Below are 19,464 nucleotides of genomic sequence, written 5' to 3'. Positions count from 1 at the left end.
TCCCAATATATCCGATGTTCTCGATAAATTGGGCAGATGTTTATATTTCACCACTCTCGATTTGGCGAGTGGTTTCCACCAGATTGAAATGCATCCAGATGATATACAAAAAACAGCATTTACTGTAGAAAACGGGCATTATGAATACCGTCGCATGCCTTTTGGGCTGAAAAACGCCCCTTCCACATTCCAAAGAGCCATGGAAAAGATACTCCGTGGACTAATCAATGAAATCTGTGTCGTATACATGGATGACATAATTATTTTCAGTACCTCGTTACAAGAACACATTACAAACATTGAAAAGGTCTTCCAGCGCCTTAGAGAGGCTAATTTTAAAATACAGCTCGATAAATCGGAATTCCTTAAACACGAAACTGCCTATTTGGGACACGTAATCACTCCAAACGGTATCAAACCAAACCCAGATAAAGTTCATGCCATAAAGAATTTTCCAATTCCCACCAACACAAAAGAAATAAAATCATTTCTGGGACTCCTCGGTTATTACCGAAAATTTATTCCCAATTTTTCGAAACTTACCAAACCTTTAACATCATGTTTGAAAAAGGGAGCAAAAATAAATATTCAAGACCCAACTTATGTAAAAACCTTTAAGCTTTGTCAAGAACTTTTGATGAACGATCCAATTCTCAGTTACCCAGATTTCGACAAAGAATTTATTGTCACTACAGACGCCTCTCAGTATGCCCTTGGTGCTGTGTTATCCCAAGGTGCAATAGGTTGCGACAAACCAATTGCATTTGCTTCCAGAACACTTAACGATAACGAAATCAACTACAGCACCACTGAAAAGGAACTGCTTGCCATTGTTTGGGCAACAAAATACTTCCGCCCCTATTTATTTGGACGTAAGTTCACAATAGTAACCGATCACCAACCTCTTCGTTGGCTAGTTAATCTAAAGGAACCCAACTCTCGTCTTACAAGGTGGAAGCTTAAACTTGCAGAATACGACTACAAGGTTGTATATAAAAAAGGTACATCCAACACAAACGCAGATGCATTATCCAGGGTTGTAATTAACAATAATGAGACAACACACACTGACGATAATAAGTCCGTTTCTGAAATGCTGGATGACATTTTATCACTTATTGGCAATGTTTCCGAAATACCCGATTTAGATAATTTGGAATTAGATCAGTTACAGGAGGATACAGTTCATACTAATCAGGAACAACCCATTCTAGAAATTCCTATTGCCGAAAAATCTGTAAACACCCACAAAAATCAAATCTTCATACAATTTGTTTTACACTCACCATCTAAAGTAAATATAAAAGAAATCTTCCCTGGTAAAAACCGTATCATGGCTCAAATAGGCTTGAACAATTTCACTGAGGATACAATTGATTTATTCAAACATTTCATACGACCCGATATTCAACACGGCGTTTGGCTTTCAGACTTCAAATACTTACCTGATCTAACTAAGGCTCTGCAAACATTTTTCAAAAATTCTGCTTTCGACTTAGTGTTCTGTAAACAAAATCTAAAAGACATTACTGACAAAGACGAACAATATCGTCTAGCAAAAGCTTATCATGAAGGAAAGTCGAATCATAGAGGTATAGTGGAAACTGAAAAACAGTTAAGGCGTAATTACTATTGGCCAAATATCCCTAACACCGTAACAGAAATTATAAACAACTGTTCTTCTTGCCAGACTAATAAGTACGAAAGACATCCTAATAAACAAAGTCTCCAGTTTACTCCAATCCCTACAAAGCCATTCGAAATTATTCATATAGACACTTTTCAAGTCAAAGGTCAAAAATTTCTGACAATAATAGACAAGTTCTCGAAATATGCACAAGCATACCCCCTTGAGAGCATGTCAGGAGTAAGCGTCATTAACGCACTTACCATTTGGATGACACATCATGGCTTACCTTTGAATATTACTGCCGATCAAGGTACGGAATTTAAAAATCTTCCTCTTAAAGAATTTGCTGCCTTACATAAAATAAACCTACATTTTACCAGTGTCAATAATCCGCAATCCAACGGAGCCATAGAAAGATTTCATTCGACGATTTTGGAACATATTCGTTTAATCCAACAAAACCACAAACAATCCCCAATTATCGAAGTAATGCTGTTTGCCGTACTAGCTTATAATAATTCAATACATTCTGCAACAGATAAAAAACCAATTGAAATTATTAACGGCCATTTAGATAACAGAGATCCATTCGATCTCCAACTTGAGAAACAATGTCTTCAAAATTATATAAACAAACATAAAGAAATAACCGTCGATATGTACGCAAAAATTAACGAACGCTTAAATTCGAAACAAATGGCTACTATAAACAAACGCAATGAAAAATTGGAAGCGCCTCTTGAATATGAGGAGGGCCTTGCAATTTATCCAACTAATCCCCTTGCTGCTCGTCACAAAGATCAACCTCGTTATATAACTAGGACAACTGCCCGAGATTTAGGAATAAAGGTAGCAGACATCAGAGAACGAAAATACCATAAACGAAACATAAGGAGACCCCTGAAAATGCAACATTCTTTGTTACAGGACGATGGTGAGCTACCCGGCACGAGCCGAGGAAGCCAAACTAATACCAATGACCAATAACCCCGGAATATTGCCGTTCAAGTTAGGACCATCAAAAATTCGACAGTCTGATCATGTTTTTTTACATTTTATAGATTTAGATTCTATAAAAGATCATATAAAAACCATTCAAAGTCAAATTTTTACTCTTGCCGCTTTAGTTCACGATTTAAGTAAAAATTATAAATTTAGATTTTTGTCACTTCAAGAGTATATTACGGATAGGTTAGATAGTATTTTAGATAAGTATAATTCTCTAAGTAAAACTAGATTTAGAAGAGCTCTTATAGATGGCCTAGGTACTTTGATTCATAGTATTACTGGAAACTTAGACCAAAATGACGCACTTAGGTACAATACTGCCATAAGTATACTACAGAAAAATCAGAACAACCTTGCTCATCACGTTAATCAAGCAATAACCCTAAACAAACTATTCCTGGAAAACTTTAATAGTACCATATCGACCATTGTACGTAATCAAAATAAATTATCCTTGAAAATCTCTGAACTTATTAGATACACAAATGTTTCAGAACAAACATTTATTGATTTTGTTAAATTAGACAGCTCTTACAAATTATTAGAAATAAACATACAAATTATTTTTGACACCTTATCCAAGCTGGAAACTGCCATTTCTCTGTCAATAAAACATATAGCGTACCGTAATCTCATAACGTTTTCAAATGTAGAATACTTTATATCAGAACTTAATAATTATTACATGCCTGATCAATTAATTACCTCCGATGTGAAAGAATCTCGTCTATTTTATAACTTCCTAGATGTAAGCTCTTACTTTAGCGATAATAAGTTAGTATTTGTCATTAAAGTACCAATATTTTTTAAGAATATATTCACATATTATTATTTGTTCCCTATCCCTACTTCTAATAGTACCATTCTAATTCCTAATAAATCCTACTTAGTTATGAACGAAAATGCGTACCAGTATTTGGACATTCCATGCGATAGAGTCGGAAACATCCACTACTGCCAAAGCGGTAATATCCTTCTGCAAGAAGCAAAACATAGCCCTGATTGTGTATATACACTTATAACCACCCAGAAACTGACGTCGCAATGCCAATATCACCAAATCAACATTGAACAAGAAATATTTGAAATGATTAATAACGAATATTACATTATTTTTAGTCATAACTCTACAAAACTACACATACAGTGCGTTCAAGACGAATACTTACAAATAAAAGGTGTATACTTACTCCGGCTTCCAGAGAATTGTAGTGCATCCAATGAAAAGCTGAAATTCATAAATTTGCATAATGTCTTCAACGGAAAACCTATAAAATTGTTTGCGTTCAACTACGATGAAGCGAAAATTAAGGATCCGCTTCAACGACTGAAAATTGATAATGTAAATTTGAAACAACTCCATAATACTCTTGGATTTTTAGAACGAGAGCAACACGCTGTAAAATTAGAAACCTGGAACCTCCAGCCTCATTTATACTGGACTACACCGCTCTACATCATTTCTATTTTAACGGCTCTATATGTACTTTATGCCAAATGGAAAAAATGGAATATAACTAGACGCAATATTGAAAACATAGAAACCAGAAATCCTGAAGCGGCCCAAAACGAAGCTATTCCTCGGTCTCTCTTCAGCTAAGCTGAAGAAAAAACCTCTGTTCCAGTGGGGAGGTGTTATGTAAACTCTAGCTAGTTCTTAGTAAGCCTGGCCTGCATCAACGCCTCGACGCCATAGGGTCCAGACATGAGGTTGCATTTCCTGTCCGATAACGCGCTCTGCGCCGGAGCATTGATGCATCCTGACAATTAGTATTAAGATAGATTTAAGACAGTAATAACATGTACTAAAATTGTAAATTAAAATAAACTTTTCTTTTATTAAAAATTATATTTTTTTTATGAAAGCTCTCCGAAAGAGCTTAACTCATGTGACACATATATATTATTATCAAAAGTTGTAAAACAAAAATTGTTGTAATTATGGCTTGAGATGATCATGTGACCAGGTATTTTTTTTTTTTTTTTTTTTTTTATTGCGACTCGACAAAATGACTGCACCGCGCCTGATGGAAAGTGCGAACACAGTCCAGAGATGAGAGCAACGGATGGAAAACACAAATATCTTCACTCCGTCACTATCATTTTGCCGGTCTGGCCAAATGCACTGGATGTACACCAACTGATCCCTGAACGCGATTCGCAAAAGCGTTTCACTGTGGAGGGTTTTCCGCCGTGTGTACTGTGGTCGCTATCCAGTCGGCACAGAGCCTACCACAATGCTAAGCAGATGGACACTTGTGACGCCCTCGGTCGCCTCTTACGACCCCCACGGGCATGTATGGGGAGGCGACAATGTATTCTTAAGCCGTCGCCCCACGGCTGAAAGGTATGAAATAAATATACTTTTAGGATGGCTTGTTTTGTTTTTTCCTCGTCTCGATATGATTTTTACCGCCGTAAAGTTGCCTGCTTATACACATAGTAGCGTCTCTCTACAAACACTACAACACTCACCCGCGACACAGGGTTTTCCCTAGTGCGGGGCTATGTTGAGTGTGTGCGTTATTATTATTATTATATACGGATAATCAATGTGCGTTATTATTATTATTATATACGGATAATCAATGTGGCTGTTGATATATCGAAGATCGTCAAAATCTACAACGGATGGAGACTGTAGCACCGCCCAAATCTCGATCGAATCATAGGCTTTCTTTCTCATAGTCCACAAACGCTAAGTGTAATGGCAGGTTATACTCCTCGGTCTTCTGTATAATCTGCCGCAGCGTGTGGATGTGGTCTATGGTACTGAAGCCCTTTCGGAAACCGGCTTGTTCGGGGGGCTGGAAGTCACCGAATCTGCGCGCGAGACGGTTCGTGATTCTATAGGACATATCACGGAGAGTGTGCGAGGGAATTGCACGAATAATTCCGCCTTCCCCTTTCCATCATCGGGGGACCAGCCCTGTTTTGTGGATATCCCAAGGATTCGCAAGAAGCCTTTCTGGAGTGGAATTTCATGCCTGCAGACTTGTTCCCTGAAAAGGATAACTTGGGCCTTTTTAAGGCGAGAGTGCATAGGCATTAGGTGTGCATGCTCCATCGTCGACTTCTTCGTCACTTTCCATCAGGTGAGACGGAAGTCCATAGATAAAATAGTTATTTGTTATGCAAGGCTGCAAAGTTATTGTTTAGCGCGAGTTCTTGTATTGAAACTTGAGCAAGCGTAGAACACTAAGATTCAAAAATTGAACCCTGAGCGTAGAGTGGGTTTCAAGATATGAGACGCAAAACAACTTTGCTGCCGAGCGAAACACACAACTTTTCACCTCACTATAGCGAAGAAAATGTTAGAAGAAAGAAAAACAGTTGAACTATAACAAATCAGATTTTCATCACCGCTAGACTCAGACCCGCTCATGTTTTGTTTCTTTTCAATTTATTACAGTACAATTCAGTCCAACGTATTGAAATTGAAGTGATTAAAACGAAAATTTGAAAAAAATAAGTTTAGTTTTGGGTGCGTTCTGAATTTACACCACATACGTTTTCTTCTTGTTTGTATAATAATTTTGAGTGGTTAACGAAATCATTTTAGTTCTTCGACAAATTAAAATAATCTAATAAAACAAAATTAGTGTTATCGTTGTCAATTTAATGTCAATAATAGTATGAATAAATTATACCACCGGATTAATATTATATAAATACTTAATGTACTTATGACGCATCGCGTTTCGGAACGCGGCACTATTTTACTTTTATCAAAAGATAAAGTTTATCTTCGGATGCGTTCTGAATTTGCATCTCATCAATTTTTATTCTTGCTTGTACTTATTATTTTGTGTGATTAATGATTTTTAGTTCTTCGACGAATTAAAATAATTTAATAAACAAAATTACTTATCGTGGTCAATTTAATATCAACCGTAATAAGAAAAAAATATACCGACATATCTAAATTTCATAAATAATGTACGACAAATCACGTAGTTAAACATGTCATTATGATTTTTTTTTCATCGAAGGAAAAGGGTAGGTACACCATAATCCATCGTCATCGTCAGGTTCGAATTTCAAAAACCTTTTCCACGCTAGCTTGCAAAAAGCGCATTTGCGCGCGCTGATTTTTAACGAGAAAGAAAGCCTTTCCGAACTAGTGAGGGGAAAAAAATACGGAATACCTGCGTTTGTGATAGACTTTGACGGCTTCTATTATAGGCCTCAAGCCCAGAAATACCTATAAAGACAGGCGCTTATTAAAACCTGTTACACGCGACCAGACCATACCTACCAAGTTTGAAATAAGTCCAATATGGATTGGATGGAGCGCTGATTTGTTTTTTCACTTGTCTCAATATCGTTTCTATAGATAGACTCGGGAAAACCTATGTTTCAGATACCAGTGCGATACCCACTCGGTATTTAAAGTAAGTCTACCTATACATATAGACGGACAATGCTGATTTTTCGCTTATCTCTACATATGTTGTTGTTATGAAAGACTGGCGCTTGTGATAAACTTGTCAAAATTTTGTGACTAGTTCCAAGGTTGTGCCAACTATGTGTAAAATAAATGAATCTACAGAAATAGCGCTGAAATTTCACCGACCTTAAAAAAAGGAGGAGGTTCCCAATTAGACTGTATGTTTTTTTTTTGTATGTATGTTACGCGATAACTCTGGTATTTGTGAACTGATTTTGATGATTCTTTCTTTGTTTGAAAGAGGGTACCTCAAAAATGGTCTCATTTAAATTTTAAGAAAATGTTCCACCTCTAAGGATGGCAAACTAGGCGGTGAATGACTTTTGATGTCGGTTTTTTATTACTTTTCATTTAAGAGTAACTTTGTTTAACAGTTCGTAGCTTATAGTATACCTGTCTAATGAAATTTTAATGTACATGTATGTTATTTTTAAGTTTTTGTTAACTGTCACGATGACAGTCAATTATTTTTGTGAAATTATATCATAAGTTTGTTATAATAATTAAACCAAAAAACGAACACTAAGAAAAAGTACCTTCGATCCGGTTGGATTTGAATATACAAAAAGTGTTTTTTTTTTTGTAAATAATGAAACTGGTCTATGTTCACTGGGTCTACGAGTGTCGAATGCTATTTTTCTGGAGTTGTTCAGCTGTGGGACATTATGAGGTATTTAAATTAATCTTAATGTTGGTGTGTCTCAGTGACACGTCGTTATACATTAATTAAGTCAAAAACATTGATTCATTTTTCGAATTACTTTAGTCCAGCCTTAAAGACCCCGCACCCGCACTTGACGATCACAAAATTAAAACGATGAAAGGGTTGCTCTTCTAACCGAGGACCCTTTAGCGTTTCGCTGAGTAAGAGAGCTCAATTGTTACAAAGGCTCTGTTTTTTTAGCTGGAAAAATAAATGGTTATTTTATTCTTTGTATATTACTGCGAGGTTGGTTTTAACCTTAATGATTATTTTTTCAACGCAACACAAATATTATTTAAAGTACTCAAATGAAAAAATATTGTAAATAATTAATTGACGCAGAAGGTTATTCTTATTGCAAACTAACCATTTCTTCCAGAAGATTTTAAATTTTTTTCATAGAATGAAAAACGCATCGTGTAACAACGATTTAAAAAAAAATCACACAGTCTATTAAACCGATTTCCGAACTCTATAAATTTTTCATTGAATTTATACAACAGATTACATTTTAAATTAATAAAACAAATCGTAAATCTGTCAATAGACGCAAAAGATCTGTTCCCTTATGTCTGTTTACATATATAATGTAAATACATCTGCTCTGCCTATTATCATACTACACGTGAGGTGCACGAAATGAAGTACCCGTGCTTTCCTGCACGTCTGCAAACTCATTCGCCACTAGCTAGCATTGTAATGTGGCATATCATGTGTAGTAGTGGCACCGATACGATAAGAAGAAGACCTAAGTATACAGTAGCAGTAGAGCTCCTTGTAAAAGGGTTCGTCCAGGGAAGTACTGTCACCGTACCTATTTCTGCCGCCAAGCAATAATCTGAGCATTACTGCGTTCCACTTTTGAAGGGTAAGTTACGGTGCTGGTGAAATGACAGGCACAAGAAACAAGTCAACTTGTGTCTCTGGGTGACCCCTCAGATCATTCAGTTTTATGGTAAGCGACACACCTATCCATAACAGTTACAGCGGCACTCCGGGTTTTAAATCGCAAATATCTGAGGGGCACTACACTACGCCCATCACCCAGAGACATAAGTTGACAAGTCCCATGTGCCTGTAATTTCACCACCAATGCGCACATTAGTGCTTGGCGGAAGAAATAGGTAAGGCAGTACTTCCCTGGACGAATCCTTTTACAAGGAGCACATCAACATCATTATTATGCCACGTAAATGCCGCCTAGCCTAAACCTATATCTTTGATTAAGCTAGGTGCCATTCTCGTAAGAAAATACGGACCGATAAATTTGTGACCCCTATAACGGCAATAATAGCTCCCACGTTTCTTATGGATGTGTTAATACATCTACGTTAAAAGCGTCCTTTCAATCTAAAGCGTCCTTTCAAGCCTAACAAGCAACTATTGAAAAAAAAAAATCAATGATCACATCGCATCCACCAAAGTGCTTTGCCCAGTAATATTCGAGTCAGCTCAACTAAAACTGTTCCCCGAACTGCCTCGCTGTGTTTTATCTATCCTCACTTTTTTCTCTTTCGCCCATAAGGCCCCGTTTAGAGCTTAACAGCCGGCCATTGAGGTACGTAACTGCGAGTTGGCTCATCACTGCTCTTTCGCAGGTATAACGTGCCCAGTTTTCACGGATCCCTCGCTTTTGACGGATTTTAATCAGGTCTTTCAAGCACCCGAGTGTCTGTTTTACCTGGTGCAGTGTAATGGCGCTAGTCGGACGTTTCGTTATAGACGGCTTCCAAATCACATCGCATTTGAATAGCGACTGCAGTTGGGCAATAGACAGTTAATGACTTTTATCGATTTATTTTCCGATGGGTTTGTAGTCATCGTCACAACTATTGGCTAGTTGATTTGAAACTTGAGCATTAATATAGATATTCATTTATTCATTATCATTCTTAACTCTACCCCCATTTTTCAATCCCGCCTTCAAAGCTACGTGGTGTGTGTGTGCTATCCCATGGTAATGAGATATCAGACTGATCGCAGCAACCTAGATGAAATTGTTATTTTCGAAAGTACTTGTGACTATAGTCGTACAGACAATTTAAACAATTTAAATAGTGTAATAAAACGGGATACAAGCGAACTCAATTAATCAGCACGGAAAACTCCGGATGTCTGGTCAATATTAACTGGAGTCTGGTAACTTTATGTTAGTTCATAAATTACTCGAATTTATTATTACACGGGCTTTGTTTTTCTGTTTCGACTACAATCTACACCAATCATTGTTAATATCAACAAGGTTATGATAATAATATCGATTTTAATCTACTAGATATTAGTAATGGCTTTAGTAGCAGTAGAACTACCTGTGAAAGAGTTTGTCCAGGGAAGTACTGCCACCATTCCTATTTCTGCCGCCGAGAGTAATGCAAGCATTACTGTGTTTCTGTTTTGAAGGGCAAGAGTGCTGGTGAAACTATGACTTGCTCGATTTGTCATTTTGATATTATTTTATGATATTTAGTGAATGGACCAACAAATATCGTGCATCTGGTGGTAAGCGTCACGCCTGTTCATGACAGGGCACTACCACTGAGGCCGTCACCCGACGTAAGTTGAAAAGTCTCATGAGCCTGTAGTTTTACTAGCACCCTTAATACTCGCATTACTGCTTGCTTATTTAAAAAATGGCGGCGCGTTTACCTCAGTGTCGGAGAAAGTTTATAAAACTCTTCGAAGATGCGTGAGGTTAGGAGTGGGATATTTTTTATAACACTCTAAGCGCTCTGTTACGCGACGCGAAAGTTTTCGCGCGATCGCCACGCAGCGACCGCCCAGTTACCACGCTTTCACGTACATTTATGGCGAATTTGAATTCAATTTACTAGGCAACAACATTTCAGTTCCTTGGAATAATACACGGGTGCCGCGCGGCCACCGTGTAGACCAAAGACAAGCCAGACTCGCCCGCGTGCACGGGACGTTCATTTAAATTAAAACGTAAAAGTCAAATAAATAGCCAAGTAAATTTGCCATGATAGTAGGATATATATGTATATATGTACGCGATGACATTCGTGACGAAGCCATAGTCATCGAGTATATAACCATAAATAGAGATGAAATGTCATTTAATTTGTTTCAAAACTATTCTGCCATATCATTACTGTTACAACTGCGCTCCGATTGGCTAGCCCGAGTTTGAAACAATTGACGGGTGTCGTCAATGGATGTCGTCAACTGTTTCACTTCAAGTCGACCAGTTAACTTGAGCTTTGCTATAATGAACGAAAATTGCAAAATTACATATTTAATATTTAATTACCGATAAAATGTGAGTCCGTTTGTTTTGTAATTAGTTGTTTTGCTGTTTTTCCCACACCACCGAATAGAACAGCACGGCATTGTTAGAGATATTATCTTTATTACAATAAATACAGAAAATTTTTTTGAATATACGGAGACGTACACACAGGTCAGTAGTTGGCCTGTCTATTTTTCAGTGCAAACGAGAGTTGATATTTATAAGAGCTGTATCGCTAATGTGTTACCAGGAATATATGGCCCTTATTTCGTCTCTATTTCTGGTCATATACTCGATGGCCATAGTTATATTAATACATTATGTTTCTCAATCATCTTAATTGTTGGATGACAATGGATGACTAAAGTCCGTAGTAGTGAGATGACATGTAATAAATGTGTACAAGTCTCAATTTATAATTTTATATATGCCATTTGCAAACTGCGATAATAAATAAATAATTATGCTTACAATAACATCGAAGTACATTTATGAAAATAGAATTTTTATTAAGAAAAACAGCATTTTTTGTGAAAAATAGTAATAAACATGATGTGATTGACATGATATTATTATACATATGAGGAAAAAAATCGAAATGAATATTCTGGAAAGTCGTATTCAGTAAGTTACAAATTCATTTAAGGGAATGTATAATACAATTCCAGTTGATATTCAAAATTTGCCATTTATAAAGCTTAAAACTATACATCTGAAAATCTGAAAGAAAAACTTTACAAACGTTATTGTTATACTGCTTCTGTATGCTTTGATGACTAAAATTTATTGTAGTAACCATGTAATAACCCGCTTAGCTCGTTGTTTTGATGTAAATACGCTATTGCACTTATGTTAGTTATGAGCAAGCCATATGACAAAAGTATCTCATTCTTTGGAGAAAATTGCATGGCATAGGTGTACGAGGGATAGACTACAAATGGTTTGCATCTTATTTAGAGAATCGGCAACAGTTTGTAGATATTGAACATTACGACTTGTGCAAAAAATACTTATCTATTTTCAGATACAAACTAGTCGTAAAAAATTCAATACCTCAAGGTAGGTAGGGGTATATCCTTTTTTTGCTATATATATTAATGATTTACTAAAACTTCTAGATACAAAGAGCATACTATATGCGGATGACGTTACTTGACTATTTCAATGTGAAGACAGTAATGAATTAAAACAACAACTTAATACTTATTATCCTAAAACAAATAATAGACTGGCTAACAGATCACAATTTAAAATTAAACATAAGGAAAACTAAATTAATACAAGTAAAACCGCGCCAAAAACGACCAATGAAATTCGAATTCTCGTATGAAAATTGTTGAGTGGCATTCATTGACTTACAATTATATGGACGTCGGGTCCGCGCTAAAAAGTGTCCGCACTTGTAAGGCGCTAAAATCGTATACAGAGCGCCAAACTCCGCTTTAGTCTTCATTTGTTCTACTGACAGCGCGATACTGCGATGACATTACAATTTAAATTTCGAATAGGTTGACTTGGGACATTTTTTTCGTGGTTTTTGTATTAGACCCGTCGTCGATTTATTTGTAAGTCAATGGTGGCATTAGTGAATTTTGTAATTTATTAGGAATAGTAGTCAACTCAGGGCTAAGTTGGACAGATCATGTTAATAAGGTGTCGGGAAAATTAGCACGATTCTCGTACGCTTTATTTGAATTAAAGAAGTGTACTAACTTGAAAACCGCTTTGACAGTATATTATGCTTATGCATATGCTTGGTTGAGTTATGGTGTTGTTTTATGGGTGTACGGTCTGTCTGTACAATTTAGTCAGGAGAAGTCGTCTGCTTGCGTCAGACGTTTAGTCAGGGCTGCTCTCGTTGTTTTTTGTCAAAGAAAGGAAGGTCGGTCGTCGTCTTTTGTCCAAAGAAAGTCGGTCTAATTTCGAATTCCTGTCAGTCTAGTAAGCCTGTCTTTGTGGCCTCTCAGTCTGGTCATTCATGGAGGCTGGACGTTGGTCATCCACGGAGGCTGGACGCGACAATGGGGTAATAGCACACATGACAACCTTTTTATTTTGCAAAACAAATATATGAGATTTTGATGAATATAAGAGGAACTGAAACTTGTAGACCACACTTTTCTAGTTTAAAGATTTTGACTTTTCACTTCAATATATATATTACAAATTTGTAAATTCTTAAGAAAATATAGTCATCTATTTCAACAAGAAAATGATAATACTTAAACTATGTAGATTAAGAAAAAGAAATAGATTAGTTGGTTCTTTTACGAGTTTGCAGATTGTTTCTTCAGGTACACACCCTAAGGCAATAAAGTTTTACAACAAAATACCACTGCCAATAAAAAATATTGAAAAGGAACATATTATTATCAACAAATTGAAAGAATTTTTACTGTCGAATACTTTTTATGATTTGCAGGAGTTCATCGATTGTAATAAGTGTATACGTAGTGAAGTAAGTTAAATTACTGTGCTCTAACAGGTTAGAACATATTATGTAATAGTTTTAAGATCTTACTGTACAACATAATGCAATGCAATAAATAAATAGATACGGTCCACAGTCCCATGTACGTCGTGGAGTGAAATGATATTTTTTATTGTTATCACTGAGTTATACACCCGCTAAAAGGAAAATTATTGAAATGAAAGCACTAATTGCTCTCTCAGCGGAGCTACTATATGAAACTTGGGATTCATAAATAACAGGAATATCAAATTTATTCAGAAAAGTATGAAATAATTCAAAGTGAATCGAACATACATTCGAAAGTACCTATATAAGCTAGTGATTGGCAGTTTGGTGCGTCTGTTTTCAAAACCCTAAATAGCAGACCATCGCTAATTGGCGCAATCCTGCCGTAGCACCAATTAGCCACAATTCCAGCAACTTGAGAATACTACAAACTTAAATCATCTGTCTGTAATACGTCCTTTATGTCGTTGAAGGCAGTTCATGTGGTTGAAGTGATTACAAATTGACGAAATAAAAATAATTTGTTATTTATAAAATCAAAAGAGCTTTATAGACTTTACTACGTAACGCCGTCTTTTTTATCAAGACAGCTAAAGTGTCGAACTAGTGACATGGACAGGCGTGTCACTAACCACCAGGTGCACGGCTTGTTCGTCTCTATACATATATAATACAGAAAGAGTACAAAAATCAATATAGTCACTAATGGAGTCTTCTCTCATTGGGCTGCATTAGACAATTTTCTTACCCACCTTACATAATAATTTATTCTTGAAGGCTTTAAAAATACTATAAAAATTGTATAATGCAAGGAAAAACATCCCCGGTTTTACAAATTCAAGATAGCGTATAGTTTTGTTTCAAAATTGCACAATGGTTTTTGGTCAATTAAACATTTTTTAGGCTTATTAATATTAAAAATGTAAAGTAGCTCGTATTATGTGTTCGGAAGTGTATTATTATTATCACCGTTAAATATACATGGTTATTTGCAAATACTGACAGCCTCACAGGACTATTACTAACATCATAAACAATATCTTTGTACCGTGACTTTTACAAAACATAGTACCTTATTGCAGAGGCCAGGAAGTAAAGGATTGCTGGACGCGTAAAGGCTGAGTGCCAGCGAGTCAAGCAATCCCCGTTCCCGTCGAGGCCTGTATAGAATTGTACTCAAACAATGTGAGGAAATAATAAAAGACTAAAGTGAGGAAGATCTATAATAATAGAAAAAGTAAAAAAAAAAATTAATTAACATTAAAATGTATACAATACAATTGCTAAAAGAAAAGGTTATTGTTTTTCCAGGCACTTTAATAGTAATCTGCTAATCTTCTGATGATATGTTTGAATGTGTATCTACTCAACTTGTATATTGTCGTTATCGCTCTTCTCCCTAGCACTCATTTTCGCGACCAAAATACAAAAAAGACGAAAAACAAAAGAACACCAAAACACTTTAGTTTAAATGTTATCGCGATTTTCTTTTTTTTTTTTCACTAAGCGGGACAGGCAGATATTTTTAAGTCTGGCAGTTACAAACACTGGGCAGTTGGCTGTGTGAGATTTTCTTTTGCCTGTTTAAATAGTTCATTATTATTTTATTAGTAGATAGATTTAAAAAGTTTATACAATAGGACAGTAATGGATTTTCATACTTACTTTGCAGGCCTTGGCCGAGAAGAAGTCGCATGGACCATAAATGATAAACTTTCCGTGTTCGTTTTTTGAAAGTAATGCAAACATTTCCGAGCATGTTTGAGAAAATAAATTTACCAAAAATAAACTGTCAATGTCAAAGTCAAAGTCAAAGATTAGTTATTCCATAGGTAAAATAAATTTACGATTGAAAACGTCACATGTATGCTACTGCTCGTTCACTACGCTGACCTCCCTGAGAAGAATGAGCAAGAAACTCCAGGGATTGCTCTTTTCAAATAAACTTAAATGCTATGGAATATACTTTGAATCAAATTTGTGTGGATTGTCTTTCCATACATCTTTATCTAACACGTAGTCTTCAATTTTGTGATATGATTTTTCGATCAAAATATTTTTTATGTAGTTTTTAAACTTAGCAAATGATAAACTTAATATATGCTCTGGAATCTTATTGTAAAAACGTACAGTTCCCCAGAAAAGAGTTGTTTTCCTTGGTTAAACGAAATCATGGTACCATGAGTTTGGACTTAGCTCTAAGGTTAATATTATGGATATCTTCCTTCTTATTGAAATTATGTATATTTTTACGGGCATATAAAATATTTGAGTAAATGTACTGTGATGCCACAGTCACGATACCAGTCTCCTTAAAGTTTTCTCTGAGAGAAGCCCGAGAGCCTAGACGGTACACAGAACGAATCGCTTGTTTTTGCAATACAAATATGGTTTGAATATCTACCACTTTACCCCACATGAGAATCCCGTAGTACATTATACTATGGATGTAACTAAAGTAAACTATTCTAGCAATACTAACATCTGTAAGCTCACATATTCTGCGGACTGCGTATGCGGCGGAGCCTAATCTGCTGGCCAGGGAAGATATATGTGGAAACCATTGAAGTTTACTATCTAAGGTCACTCCCAAGAAGACTGCTTTATTAACAAGGTCTAACTTTTTTCCGTTTATTTCTGTTAAGTTTTTGTTGTATTATCTAACCTTTTTAGAACAGTATTTTGTAGTAAGTTGTATTGTGACATCCTTTCGACCGCGTGCTTAACTACCACACAGAGTTAATCACTGTTTAAAGCGATCTGTTTAAATATCTTTATTCTTGTACGAAAGTAAAATCTGATGAATTATTAAAAGTCATGGAAGAAAAGTTGTTGTTTATGATGTTAGTAATACAGTTCTGCAAGGTTGTTAGTATTTTACTAATAACTCTGTATATACATAATGTATATTGGACCAATAGAAACAAAGACTTACCGAATTAACAGCAGCCATCACATGGACGCCGCTTGAAACTGGCTACGAATTCATTCTGTAACAAAAAAACTTGAATAAAATTCATGATTTGGTAAAAATCATAGGTACAGTCGGTGCCCTCACTTAAGTATTCACAATTTGTACTAAGTGCTATACAAATAGTGGATGCATAAGTAAGGGTACCGATTGTACATGCTGCAACAAGAATTCGCAGAGTCGCTTTTTCATTTGAAAAGCACCCGTTTTCCCACTTAGCTATCACCGCTCTATAGTACTCTACTTAACTAAGTTAGGATCACCGAGAACTTGCAACGTGACTGTATAAACAAGATTGATTAATTATTGAAATTAAATCAGACTCAAGTATCACTCAGTGGTAATCATCTCTTATATCTAATATCAGCTTATACAAAGTATTCTAACAGAATTATTGAGTACCATCGACTCGAGGTTGTTGAAGAGACAACGGTTCAAATGCACAATCAGCTCCACACTCGCACAGTGAAGGTGACATATATATTTCGGGTAAGAAGAGCGTAAATCTGGTGATTTAGAGTAAGTTGAGGAAATTGATATCGGGCAGGCGCGTAACCGCGGCGGACGTAGGTTCAGGTTTAGGCTGCCTTTCCACCAGAGATGTCCGAGGTAACGAGGCGGTGTGAGGATGTGGAGCGTCGCTGTGAAACGGTGTGATGTTTTCCACAAAAGCTGTGCGAGGTAGCTAGGCGGTGAGAGGATGTGCAGCGGCGCGGTTCGAGAATGCGTTGTGGATTCTTTTCTGCCATCCACGGGAGGGTAACGGTGTGGTGGGGTGAGCGGTGACGATGTATTAGTGTCAGTTAATGCCGTACTTTCAGTAGCTCTAGTTTCCTACACCGTTTTGCACACATTCCTCGCCCGCATCACTCGCACACATCTCTTGCTATTTTGTAAGTACAAATTCTTAGCTCCGCTAACCCTTTTACACCGGAGCTGCGATAAGCGAGGCTAGAAAAGTAAAGTAATCCTGGTAGAAAGGCAGTCTTAGGGCTTGAAGTGGTGACACTTTGTACATATAGATCAGTCGATCGATCAGACGAGGACTTTCAATTTGAAATGAGAAACCAAAAATGTGATCGGCCAGGAGCAAAAACGCTCCTTCTTTTAAGGTCGCAAGCCAATGAGATGAGTATTTATAAGATAGTCTACTGTTATAAGATAGTCTACTCGGAATAATAATATTAATAATAGCGCACACACTCGGAAGAATACATTATAGAAGAATCAGATCAGCCTCTCAACGTCAACAAATGTAATTATTAAAACTTCTGAACCTAGAGCAAGCAAGCAGTTTCAAGCAGTTGTAAAGAGAAATTTCAGTATTTAAGGCGTTAATACTATGGTAAATATCAGATAGAACTCTTTCAGAAATCAGGAAAAGTGAGAGCGTTTCCTAGAGACGCGTAATCAGAGATGAAGATGTCCGTAGTGAGTCCGTAGTTTCACGCTAGATTTATCAAAAGATTTTCAATCAAAATCATCCAAACGGTCAAAGCGCCACATGAACAAACGTCGATAGATGAATTTATAGTACATATAGATATCGTTGCATTTCACCGCTTTTTATAATATCATTACATTTTTAGTTCTTCGAACTAAAACCTCCAGCATTACATCACAGACATCATTTATTAGTTTTAAAACTAATTTCAAGCAGCCTTACTCGTGAACTTTGACTGACTCATTTCAAACATCCTCTTGAAAATTAATAGGAAAACCAGGGAAATGCACATTTTAGTATAATTACCTTCGCTGCATTCGCGCTTTTGTTTCTATTATATATCTGGAATACGGTCCCGTTACTGCCCAGCTAATTCTACGTGTGCAATGCACAATTTCAAATATTCCTTAATTGAAATAATAAAAAAATAACATTTTTACACTAGCATCACAATACGTTTATGAGGAATAAAAACAAAATGGCTGTTCTTGACAGTCATATTCACAAAGTTATAGATATATTTAAGGAGCTATATATACATTCTATAAGAAGATTTCGGTTGATATTCACATTTGCCATTTACAAGGTTTAAAACTATAGAGAAAGAAAACTTTTCATTAAAGTTTATTATTATACAGCTTCTGCGTACTTGGATTACAAAAATCCGTGGTAGTGACCCGTTTACCTCTTGCGGTTTATCTCGATCAATGATATTCGAAATGAAATATTATTAATATGTACAAATGTTCTTTTACAAAGAGCAACTCCTAGAGTTTATTGCTTATTCTTCTCAGGGGAATCTGCATTGCGAATGAGTAGAGTTTAGCCAATATGACTATTTCAGGTGTAATTAGCTTACCTATAAAATAGAAATCATTCGAGTTTGAGTTTCATGTTCAGTGCGTACTGAAAAAAACATTGAATACCTTGTCAAAAAAAAAATAATAAAGCTCATGAAATTTTCGTTCATTCCATTGAAAAAAATCATATCCATTTTGACGTTGAAGGAATGCCGAATATATTCGAATCAATGATTTTATGAAAGTTTATTTCTATTTCGTTACACTTGGAGTGTTTGTATCTGTCGAGTGACATGTATTGAGATATTTTTGACATATTTGTGAAAAACATAATTGAATTTCAATGTGAGCCATAAAGATAAAATGCAATAAATAGTTGGCTACTTTCGAAATGTATGGCTGCAATTTGCGACAACTAATGAGAATATCTTTTATATTAGTCGAAATTTTAATTTCTTACAAGCATTCACTAGGAAAAGCAAAATCTGTTTCAAATATAACGGCGTAAGTCACAAAATCAGTCGACAGACATGTTATAATATCTTTATAACTAAAGATCTGCAAACTTCTCATTGCGGGTGGAAAATTTAGTATCTCGTACTTTGTTACCAAAATAAGACGTACAGTTTGATAGGAGTGCTTTGGCGAGCTGTAAAAATAAGTTGGTTAGTTTACTCGGCGCGACAAATAGAATAGTCGCGTCCACAGTCAGCGGGGCAAACGTCCAAATCC

General features: G+C 36.0%; 1 protein-coding gene across 1 annotated transcript in view; it reads right to left on the bottom strand.

The window, feature by feature from the left end:
• Nucleotides 1-16,507, bottom strand: part of LOC113226639 (protein teashirt) — a 488,243-nt gene extending 471,736 nt beyond the window's left edge. Inside the window, exon 1 of the mRNA XM_026459357.1 lies at nucleotides 16,453-16,507. Coding sequence (XP_026315142.1) covers nucleotides 16,453-16,470 — 18 coding nt within the window. The 5' untranslated portion in view covers nucleotides 16,471-16,507. The remainder of the gene's footprint in view (nucleotides 1-16,452) is intronic.
• Nucleotides 16,508-19,464: the final 2,957 nt, after the last annotated feature.

This window comes from Hyposmocoma kahamanoa, unplaced genomic scaffold (genome assembly GCF_003589595.1).
Source record: "Hyposmocoma kahamanoa isolate Upper Pololo Valley unplaced genomic scaffold, ASM358959v1 192, whole genome shotgun sequence".
In the NCBI taxonomy this organism is placed as follows: domain Eukaryota; kingdom Metazoa; phylum Arthropoda; class Insecta; order Lepidoptera; family Cosmopterigidae; genus Hyposmocoma; species Hyposmocoma kahamanoa.
Note: the sequence above shows the minus strand (reverse complement) of the source record. Positions and strands in the feature narration are given on the sequence as shown.